A 12,110-nucleotide genomic window follows, 5' to 3' on the forward strand; every position below is an offset into this window, starting at 1 on the left:
ATTCCATTCAAATCTCACAAAGTTAGCACTCTGCTTTCCTAAGCTATTAGATTTCATCCCAAACACAGGGTGTCCAGTCAAAAATATGTCAAGAACTTCAAGTCATCATTATGCCTCTACTTCTGGTTAGGTAAAATGAAATAAAAGTATCAGTGTTTCCACTATAATCTACATATATTTAAGAAAAATTCCAAACTGAAATTTTTGAAATTTACTTGCTACAGCATGATTAGAATTTTTAGTTTTCTAAACTAGAGCCTCTTCTCACTTTGATTTTACTGAAAAAAAATGGTTTTAAGTGGTATCTTAAAGCACATACAAAACTTTAGGAGTTAGAGACAAAGTCCAACTTGATTTGGGTTGAAATACAGCAAGTTTCTTTCAGCAAAGAAACAGACACCATTAACTTCAATGCAAGCTTGTCAATTAAGTATCTTTGCATCTCAATAAGAATTCAACATAGCAAATATCTGCAATTATTCCAGAGCAGATCCTTAGCTTTAGAAAGGGATAGTACAAAAGCAATTTTCCCCTCTACTAAATGTCTGAAAGCAGCCCACTGCCTGATCTCTGTCTCTTCTAGTGAAGGATCTACTTCTTTCCTTTTCATGTATTTGTTCCAAAAGATCATCAGTTCCCCTCAGACAGCCAATTTACAGATTGACAGAGTAACTTCTTCTAGGGTTTCAGCACTTTCAAGAGTTTCTAAACAAAAATGAGGCAACAGAATCAAAACATACAGCAAATATTACTGCACTTCATAATGAATTACAGAATTGATTCTAGAAATGTAGCTGTAGCTTGCAGGTAAGTTCAAACACTATGGAATTAAGAGCTGACATTTCTCTGCCTTTCAACATATCTTCAGACTCACTAATGTGAATCTGGCAGAATCCTAAAATTAATAAAAGACACAAAGAAGTAGAAACTGAGACATGCTCACAATCTGATCTAGAAAGTAATGTTACACTGACATTCTACTAAAAGAATGCAAATCACACATTATATACATACCCCATTAGATGCCTTTTTCTTTGCTTTCCATTCATCTAGCTGAGCCTTTGTCTTTGCATCAACTTTGACCAGCAGCTTCTTCTCTCCAATCTGGAGGTCATGGAGTAGTCTCAGTGCTCGTAGGGTAGAATCTGGCTCTTTGTACTCACAAAATCCAAAGGCTGAAATGGATGATTGAAATGAGAAGTAAACACATTAAAGCTCTTCAGGTAATTTACTTTGTTTAAAAATGTGTTTTAAATCAATAAACTTGGAACACGGGCACTTTTTTTAAAAAAAGCCAGGAGTACACATCATAAAAACTCAATGTTCACCCACCGAATTCATCTTTGATATAATTAGCAGTCCAATAAATAAGATGGAACCAGTACACACATTGTAGATGTCCCATGCCTGGAAACTTCCATTGTCAGGTTGGATGGGGCTCTGAGCAACCTGATCTAGTTGAAGATGTTCCTGCCCTTCAAAGGGGGTTGGACTAGATGAACTTTAAAAGGTCCCTTCCAACTCAAATGATTGTGTTTGTAAAGCTTTTGACATATCTGTCTTAACTAAGAAATTCAGTCTATATGATGACATCTCAGGTGGATTTGCAATTGTCTGATGACCAAGGGCATCAATCAACAGCTCATTGTTAAACTTGAGGGAAGGGTTTCAAACTTGCAAATATTCAAACTAGGTTCTTCACAACAGTTACCACAGAAGTGTTAAATGAGAAAAACATTTTTGACAGCAAAATAAAAAAAGTGTGAGAGATAAAAAAGCTGAAGGAACTGAACTACATCCTTAAAAAAACCCAAACAAACCCATAAACCTAGCAAGACACAAAAACACAGCAAAAAATAGTAACCAAAATTGTTTCCTGCAGTCACTTTGGAAAGGTCACAAAAATTAAAACAGCTCAACTTGACAATAGGAAAGGTAAATTTTACATCAGAAAAACCTCCTTCATGGAGAAGAACAATACATATTATTGGAAGTGACTTGTAAAAGTGTTAGAATAGTACCTTTCTTCGGGGCTAAGTCCAAAGTGGCAAAGCTTTCTCAGGAATAGTCTATAAAATTATTCAGCTTCAGAAAAGAAAGGTAAGCAAACTAGGCTCCCAAAACATCTTTCCATTTAACCATTCTCAATTATATTATTTTATTTTAAAAATTATTTCCAAAAAATACTAGCCCTTTACTAGAAAGCATTTCACAGCTATCATATTACAGCATCTTAAAATGTAAAATTATTAAGAACAGCAATGTGTCATAACAGTAAAATGCGGCCAGTTAATAAAAAAAAGTATATCTTGAGATTTTGAAAAACATGAACAGTTACCTTGAAGTTTTCCAGATGCTCCTTGCACTCTCTTCCAACTCAAAACCAAACCACATTTCTGCAATTAAGAAAAGTATCATTAATTATTATATTCAAAGCATTACAAAAACATGACCACTTTTTGCAAAATATTATAAAATTAAAACAGGGTAAACTCTACTAAAAATATAATATGTCTATATTCATAGACATCTATAGTGTCAGAAAGCTGTATTCTCCATTATCGGATTCAGGCATAGTGGGCCGCTATTCCAGTGAGTGGGAATAGCTCTACTTTAAGTTTCAATACATTACTTGTGGGTCCTTTATTCATCAGCCAGGGATGAAATTTAACAAGCAGTCTGCTGTACTTACTGCTAGAAGCTGCCGTATGAGCATGTCTGAGGCCTTCTCTGAAATGTTGCCTACAAAAACAGTAGTAGTGGGACCGCAGTTTTCATCATTTTCTTTGTTCTTTAAGCCAGGATGATCTTTTCTGACTCCCAAATGTTTTCCAACCATAGACACTGTGGTAGGAACTAACACCTATAAAGAGGAGGAGAAATTGTAAAATAAAGCATTGGACTGGTTTGGTTGTTTTTGTTTTAATTGGTAAGACATGATACTTAGGGATGCGCACTTATTCCAAATTTGAATTTTCATAGAAACCTCAGTTAGGCTTATGGAGTAAGACACCAATAATCAGTTCAGGCTTTAATACTTTCTACAACACAAAAAAGATGGCCATTTTCTGGCAAAGGAAGATAACAAAAGATAACTGAACACAGCCACTGGAGGTCTCAAGGTGAGCATACAGTAACATTAGGTATTATTTCTCCTACAAATAACAAGTTTGCAACATTTGAATCACTGGAAGTTGAATTACCTTACCTAATAGTGTAAAAACCAAGCTGTGAATAGAAAAGTAACTCTGGCTCAAAGGCTTCAATGGACACATGACACATGATCTTAAAGGTTCCACACAGTGAATAAACACTACCGCTTTATTTAATAAACACACAACACAAAGCCTCTTTAGGTTAAGGAGCAAACATCTGGAAATTAACTGTACAAAGATAGGCAGGATCATCTGCTCCATTTTGCTACACTTCTTTCACCTAAGAGTTAACAGTTCTTATGCATAGTCTCTCTTCTCAGAACACCTTTCTAGAAGTGTCACTTACTAAAAGTTATTCTAATCACAAAACTGAATAATAAATTTGTTTCAGTATCTCTGTCTTAAACACACTGGTTACTATGAACATACCCTCTAGTAGGAGATAATACAAGCTATCCAAAAATTCTGTATTTTGGGGAGATTTCACTTCTGCAAAATCACACAAATGGTAACTCACATTGAAGTCAAGAAGTAACGTTTATATTTTAAAGCGCACTTTTTTCCACCCAAAAATCATAAACCTCCCTTCCAACTTGAAATTTGTAAGATAGACAAAGAAACCTTTCATTTGCTTTTCCACAGATGGATATTACATGCAACTATTCCTTTTCCTGCAATATGGAGACAGCAACCTTATCTGCAAGCTTGTCAAATCACACGTTTTTGGACAACCTAGCAGTGCTGTGCGATGGCCTCATAAACCTGGATGAGGTAATGCCTCCAGGGTACTATGTCAGGGCTACAAACTCCAGAGTAAGAGACCTGGAATCTCCCTGATCTAACTGTACTGCAGAGGAAGAGCACATATGATCCAAAGACAAAGCCTTTCACTGTATTTGAGAGAAGTATGTCTTCTTGCAAGAACAATAATTGCTTCACCTCTGCAGCTGGTGTCTCCAGACATTACTTCAAACTTTGTCTAGGTGAGAAATTAGCATTACATTTGCATTATAGCTGCATTTAAAATTAAGCATCTTCTTTCATAATATAATTCTGACAGAATAGAGCAAAACAAAAACACTGGTGACATATACTAAGTTTAATTCTCAATTTTATTTGGCTATAATCTCATCCCTACTGTAATACTTACAGTTGGAGCAGGAGCCATGATGCCCATTGGTACAGGAATCATAGGGGTCCCTGAGAAAGACAATACATTAATATTAGTCTGCCCTGTTGAGAATTGATGAATACAAATGGAATCATTGCAGACACGATTTTCAAACTAGACAGCAATTTTGGTCAACTGAGAGTTCCACAGTACTGATTACCAGTAATTCCTCAAGCATTCCAAGGAAGTATATATAACATATCATAGGCATCCTGGTCACTTTCTGGTATTACCATTTCAACTTTGTCACACACAAATATATTTTCAGAGCATATTCAAGCCACAGTATTGTTCTAGAAGACAGTGGGGTGATAAATGAGGCAGGGAATTCCTGAGAGCAAAGGCAGCTGATGCCCTACAGATGATCTCGTTCCCAGCTTACACAATTCCCGCAATACAATGGTTTTTGTACATGGCTTTAGGGATGAGGTCCTGTAGAGAACGGCACCAGGCTTCATGCCACTATTTATGGAATAGCTTAATAAAGGCAGCATAAAAAACCTCTATTGAGAAGCTGCTGAATACTTCACTTCGCAGTCTCCAACACCTAATTTAGAACAATACAGAATTTTAATAATGTTCATTAATTCATATTAAATAATGTTTTAAATTAATATTTAATGAGATGAAACCTATTTTACACTACCAAATTCACTAGCAGCTTTAAGCACTTTCATGAGCCAATATCTAATCATAAGAAAGGCTCTTTACTTGCCAGCTGCTAGAGGTTAAATATATTAAGTGAATGGATTTCATCAAAACTACTTATTGATCAGCAGACACATTGAGACTTGAGAATAGTGAGGTCAATCTCATGTTCTTCACTGGAATCCTGTATCTCCTTTTTTTTTTTTTTATTCTACAGATTTCCATTGTTTTTTCCCTCTCAATCCTTCCCTTACTGTTGTACTAAAAAAATTCTAAATAAATTTCTGCAACCTACTGCCCCTGGACTTGTTCCCCCACTTTCTCTAGTGTTTAGTCTTAAAACACTTCTCCTCAGACATCCTTTCCAGTTTTTTCCTCATCCACTCTGGTTTTGCTTTATTTATGTTTTTATTTTCTCCAGCTCTCAATTCTCTTCCTTGGTCCCTTCCTATTAAGGTCATACTACCTCTTCTTCCTCCAAATCATTTAGACAATCAAAACTGTATTGCTCTCCCATGTTCTCTGTTTTAATACACCACAGCATCTGACAAGCTGTAGCAACTACTCACAAGCAAGACTGGTCGTGCAGCCCTATAGTTAATATAATTATCACAATGGCTTTTAAAGTTACAGCTCAGCAAACACACTTGTGTTATCACTGATAATTCTATGAAACTATCTGCCCAATGTTTAGCAGAAGTCACAAAAATCCACTGAAATATTGGGCATTGTCAGGAAATATAATGATCATAAAGGCATCATTTAGCTGCTACACAAAAGCTTGGTGCACCTACAGTTTTGACTAAGGCCTACAGACCTGGTCTCTGCAACCCAAGGCTGCCCAGCCTGACAGAACAGCACCTACATGACTTCACCTGTGAAGCAGCTGCTTTATTAGGAAGGGCTGCACACTCTGAGACTCTTCAAGTGTGGAGGTTTGCAAGGCATGGAACGTGGCTGAGGTGTACAGAACCACTAAACTCAACCCGCCCGACTCCCACATCAGAACTGGGGCAGGAGGGAGACACTGAGTAGGCAGCGAGTTTAAAGACAGACTTAAGAGAGTAGCACTTTTCACAGCAATTAATGAACTTGTCAAATTTGGTTTAAGAGGTGACAGAGATGAACAGAGTAAAAAATTCCAAAATGTTCACAAATGACAGGTCCAGAAGAAGACAAAGAACAACCAGAAGATCATACTCTAAGATCCCCAACACTACTGGTGTATGAAGCAACAGACTCAGAAAGCAGACAGGCATACACGCCCACCCTAAATATTGCCTTCTAGTCCCACTGCCCACACACTGCATGAGCCTATATGGACTGCAGGTCTGACCTACTACAGCATTTCTGGCGTGCAAAATTGGGTTTTTTATACCTTAGTGGTATCGAGTAATCTTCAGAGATTTATCAGAATCACCTCCTTATCAAATCTTCCACACTTACATTGGGAAATGCTAGAACTTCCTGGTTTTAGCAACTGTATTTTAAGCAAAACAAACCACCTTTCCTAACTTCATTATTATGCAAGCAAACTACTCCAGGTGAAACTCTTCAAAAAATTACAGGCTGAGGTAACTAAGACATTAATTTTTCACCAAACAGCTAGCTAAAGATAATATTGTAAGTCACTAAAATTGTGATCTTACATATGGACTAAATTCAGAGCAGATTTCATAAAATCTGTGACATTTTCAGCTCTACTGATGTGCTTATACTAAGAATTGAGATCCACATCCTCTACAAAGTCAAAATATGTTGTCTGCACAGGCAAGCAAATCATGTTTCTGTTATGCAGACAAAAGCTTTATTCTCACCTAATTCCAGTCTTCTCTACTCTACATACTATTCAGATTCCTAATACTAAAATGAGACTATTTAAACACAACAAGAGAACAAAAAGATCTTTGTCACACATTCTAAGAAGTAAAATGTTCATAGCCAAAAATTATAACAGGCATTTTAAAATATATTTCTGAAAGATTTTTTTTAAAGTATCTAGTGTTTTACACACTAGTATACACAAACTGGAGCTAGAAAAAATAGGTATGATTTTAAAATTCAACCTGAAATTTTTGATGGCAGGATGCTCCCTAAGCAAGAACTCTTCCTTTATCAGAAAATAGGTAACATCTCATGGTTCTCAAGAAAGATGTTTAGAAAAATTAATGCAAGTAAAATTAGCCTGATAAATGATGTGCAGAAATCTTTTTGTAGTTCAACCACCTGTTTTTTGAATGCCTCTATTGTCTATAAAACACTCCTGTACAACACAGTTTAAGACAATATAGACAACACAGGAGTTATTTTCTGCAGTTCTTGCGATGAATTCTGAAGAGGTAATTCTCTGACGTCGTCCCCTCTCCCACCTCAAGTCATCATTACGTATACTCACAATGTACAGAAAGAAAGCTGTTCCAGACCAACAAGATAAAATCTCAACTCAAAAACCAGAGGCTGATCTTAGAGATGAACAAAGAAAAATGGTAGGAATAATTTTGGGAAGATGAGAAGAAATTGTAAAGCTAACTGTAAATTTGCAAGATGTTTAAAGGAAAGAATACAAGAAGCAAAATAAAAGAAAGTGGGATGTGGAAGGGGCTAACAGCGGGCCTGTTAGCTAAAGGAGCGAGAAGAAGCTGAGAAGTAAGAAGAAACTGATAAGGAGCTCTCTCCAAGGCTGTAGCCAAGGAGACCGAGGGAAGAAAGATAGAAGAACTTTGCAGCTGGATGAAACATTTTTAGAAAGTTAATTAAGTCACCATAACTTCTCACCAATAGTATTATGTTGATTTATTGTGGCCAATAGTAAAGATAGAAGAAGGATAAACAATTGGAAAGTGTATAAAAAGCAGCCATATTCAATAATAAAGTGTTGCCAACTGAGACTGCTTGTGGTCTCTGCTTTATGTCGTGACCGCCTCGACAGCGACATTTGGTGATCCCCGACGTGATAAGAAGTCGGTGGGGGCCCATACGGGGTCCTAGCAACTGGCAACCGTGACCGCCTCGACAGCGACAGTGGGACATTAAAATGGAGAAAAACAACTCAAAGTTGAGTTGAATCTTACTCCTCTATTTTCACATTACACATACTCAGTGTACCCAAGAGTTTCCAAAGGCTATTACAACGGATTACTGTCAAAACACTGGCTTCAGAACACCTATTATAAACAGAAATGGCCACTCAGCTTCAGTCTTGAGTAAAGGCTCAAGAAAAGTCCAGTATTTCATTTCTGGTTAAATGTAAACAGTTCTTGGTAGACCAAAAGGAGCTTGCTCATATGACATTCTCTGTGGGAAAGCTAGAACCTCAACTGCAATGTACACAAATCAGAGTTACCAAGATATATTATTTACAAAAGTTCCTGGCTTTTAAAGGAATTCAGAACAATATAAAGAAATTAAATTCTACAATACTTCCATATATTAATATAACTTACCAGGAGGTACAGGTGGAGGAAAACCAGGAAACTGTGGAGGTGGGATCCCAGGGGGAAGCGTTGGGATTCCCATAGGAGGGCGATTCAAATGAGGTGGAAAAGACATTCTTGCAGTCACAATCTAAAAAAAAACAGAAAGGAAACTTATACTAGTCAGCTCCCAAATGTGAATTGCAAAAGCAGTGAAGTGGTAAATGTCTGTAATTATTTAAAAATTTTATATGGACATTCAACTACAAACTAAAACTTATTTTTTCAACTTTTTTTTCCCCAGCTATTCATTATGTTAGAGATGTAGTAGAAGTCTTCTCTCTCAATTAAAAAGAGCATTTCTAAGGAAGTGTTTCAGAATGAACTGAAAATCAAAGCTATATCTGACTCCTCATACCGATAAGAGCGTTTAACAGTTTGAACAGATTTTTTAAAATAAAGCTATCTTTGCAGTATTAGAAAGCAAAACTGATCTTGTAACACATTTTCAATAAAGCAAGTAGTTCTGTTGTACAAGAAATGATCACACACAATACAACTGTAGAACAAGACACCAGAAAGAAGTGGGACATTTGCAATGCTCAGCACCAATGGGAGTTGTACTTAAGATGACATTGGGGAGATTCTCAAATCCCAGCAAAGAGAGAGTTAAAAGCTTGAAAGAGGGTTCTGTGATCTATATTTAACTTCCCAGTCCACAAATCTCCTAGAGCACAACTTGGACATTAGCCCATAAGCTGAGGGTCAACATGCTCCCACAGAGAGTAAAGATCATTTCAACCACCCTTTTCTATTCAGATTATTATTTTACATGCATATTACTGACCCAGAAGCAGAGACCACCCAGTCATAAAACACTCAAGATCACCCTTAATACAATTAAGGCATGCATTCTTGCTTCCAGTACTGTTTGAGTAACCTTACACAGTCAAGTCTTCATGGAAGGCTGGCCCTCAGGTCTAAAAAAACCAAAACCGGTCACAATATTACTGCTGAGCATATACCTACATTCACACTGTAGTGAGGAAGCATTGGAGAAGTTCACACACAGTGGATCATGTGGCTATGAATCATGAAGACACAGTATCACAAGTGACAAGAACCCAGTAAGCTGCTGGCAGAAACGTCTGCGTTTCTCATTGGACTCTACAGACTGCCTTACAACCTACAGTGACAGATCTGCACTGCAACTGCTTTCCAAACAGTCAACCATGAGTCAAAACTGACGCAAGGCTGTCTGGAGAAACAGAGTTATGGTAAGCAAAATCCTGATACATGCAACAGAACTGCAGATTGTAACATGCTTTCCTCAAGCCAGGAACACAATGGCACTGAACATTTTTTTGTTCTTCGCTGGAGACAGATGTACCTTCCAGACTTGTTCAAGAGCAAAGCCATTAGTATTAAATACTAGAAGTAAAAGACAGTATCAGTACTCTACCATAATAGCAGGTACATCTGAAAGATGCAAAAAATTCTAATAACATAACCACATAGAAAAACTTTATTCCCTCAGATTCTGGAAACAACTATGAGAGATAAATGTCTATAGCAGACTGGAAAGGATGAAAGAGAAACCCAGATGTATTTGGTAATACCTTCTAACACCAGAACTTACTTATTCTGGTCTAAGAACACATATGTAACCCTATCACATAATTCATCCAAAGAAACATTTACAACTACATAAATTACACAAGATATGTGATGAGGGCATTCATTGACCCCTAAGGGCATTTATCGATGTATCACCAGGCAAAACAATGAACACTCCTGTGACACAAGGTCTAAGATGGCAGAAGAAATAAGAGAGAAAATGTAACATTTTTCCAACAGTTCAATAAAGCTTTTATGAAATCTAATAAAGATAAAACCTCCCCTCCCTTTTAGAATCCATAGGCCTAAGAACACATTTCCTTTCTGCAATTCCTGAGTTTTTAAAACTGTATAAGTAAAGAAAAGCAGCAAATATGCATGCCATTTTATTTTTTAAAAAGTTGCTTATTGTCTCCTCAGACTACATGTACATCAGCTAACATTCATCTAGAATCTGGAACTTGTATGGTATGGAAGGGAACAGAACTCCCTACCCTGCCTGGGTATCTACTACTTGAAACTTTCACACGCACAAAAAACATAACCAACAGAAAACCCACAAAATTAAGATCTTTAAGGCTCCCAATTCTTACCTACATTTCAAACTGATAAACAACTGGATGAAATTCAAAGATATTTTGGGGCAGATGGTACAAACAATAAGCTACTGGGTCTGAAATGGTTCTAAACAGGCTACAACAGAGTTGCACCATTGGAGGTCCACACAATGTTAATGCGTGGTCTGTAAAACATGTAAGAATAACTGGGGAAGTAATTTTCCAGGCTGCCTGTAGGTGCAACCCCTCCTCTCGCTCTGATAAGCACTTTATCTGAGCCATCACTTTGGAGATGCCAACAAAAAAAGCCTGGGGACTAAGAAGTGCATCAGTTCTTTGAATTAAAAGTTGCTGAAACATACCATAGCCAGTGGATGTTAAATATGCACAGAGAAGGAACTGTTTGGTTGGGGTTTTTTTATAATTTAAATTAAAAACCCAAAGATTTAGCAGTCAACTAAGTTACTGCTGCTGCATAAAAGGAGAAGGGCAGTAAGAAGCGAGCAAACTTCGTCTTTCAATCTTTTTGGGCAGATGATGTGGAACACACTGTTACACACAGGGCTTCAAAAGTCCATTTCAAAGCATTCCCTTCTTTCTCCCCCCACCCCCCATAGCTGTACAATTATTTTCACAGCAGCTAGAAAGCTGCTCTCTTACTGACTTAATTCTTACATGGACCAATCCTAGCAACTCTGCTGCCTGTGGCATTTAAGATCAAAACTAGAATTAAGGAAAGCCTGGGTCTCCTTCTCACTACTCTGTGTAACTGCTAATGTGAAAGCAGCAGAGAGGACAGCTTAATTCTGTTTCCGTTATGAAAGCTGAGGACCGAGATACCAGGAGTGAAACTGCTCACTGCAGAAGTGAGAGATCTGGACGAGGGAGGAAGATGCATCCAAGATACCACAATCAAAGGAACTGCACAACACATCCTTATCTGTCAGGAGCTAGAGAACACACCAAAAACGTAGATCGTCTTTCAACAGTCAGAGTGGCTCTGCATCAAATTTCTAAGCAACTACAAATCAAAGGTATGAAAATTTAGGAGATGCTAAGCTGGATCTATGTAGAATACACTTGCACACATCTCAGGGACAGCATCTTGAACCTCTCTGCAGACTGTCCTCCTACCCTGCCAGTACAGTTCAGTGATCAATTTCTGATACATTTACTGTGATCTCAGGAATGTACATGGTGATCTTCCAACTTCCCCAATTTATTCAAATGTCTAAGTAAGAAACTAAACAGTCCTGACGTATTTTTAAAACCTCAGCTAACTTTAGGAAGTATTGCCTCTAGTGAAACTGAATGTAAGCAGCATTCTTGACAGCTGCAGTTTAACTAGCAGCTCTCTAAGCAAGAGTTTAACTTGTATGAATGTTACAGTGGTCACAAAAATATAGGAGAAAGAAAAGCAGTGGTCAATTGGCCTGATACCACTCAAAAGACTGAAATAACATCTTTACCTCCCAAAATGATGGATTCATGTCAAGTCTCAGACTCAAAGTGCAGTCAGTTTAGGCTGTGTCTGTGCCAGCAAGCAATA

General features: G+C 37.4%; 1 protein-coding gene across 3 annotated transcripts in view; it reads right to left on the minus strand.

Moving 5' to 3' along the window:
• The window catches only part of RBM25 (RNA binding motif protein 25), a 33,219-nt gene that overhangs the window by 17,939 nt on the left and 3,170 nt on the right, over nt 1-12,110 (minus strand). For all 3 annotated transcript variants that reach the window (XM_036383450.2, XM_054515059.1, XM_054515058.1), the window contains 5 exons: nt 8,418-8,538; nt 4,306-4,355; nt 2,693-2,863; nt 2,339-2,396; nt 1,015-1,175 (listed from right to left, as the gene is read on the minus strand). In XM_036383450.2, the coding sequence (XP_036239343.1) occupies nt 1,015-1,175; nt 2,339-2,396; nt 2,693-2,863; nt 4,306-4,355; nt 8,418-8,523 (546 nt within the window). In that variant the 5' untranslated portion in view covers nt 8,524-8,538. The remainder of the gene's footprint in view (nt 1-1,014; nt 1,176-2,338; nt 2,397-2,692; nt 2,864-4,305; nt 4,356-8,417; nt 8,539-12,110) is intronic.

Source organism: Molothrus ater, chromosome 6, assembly GCF_012460135.2.
Source record: "Molothrus ater isolate BHLD 08-10-18 breed brown headed cowbird chromosome 6, BPBGC_Mater_1.1, whole genome shotgun sequence".
Lineage (NCBI taxonomy): Eukaryota > Metazoa > Chordata > Aves > Passeriformes > Icteridae > Molothrus > Molothrus ater.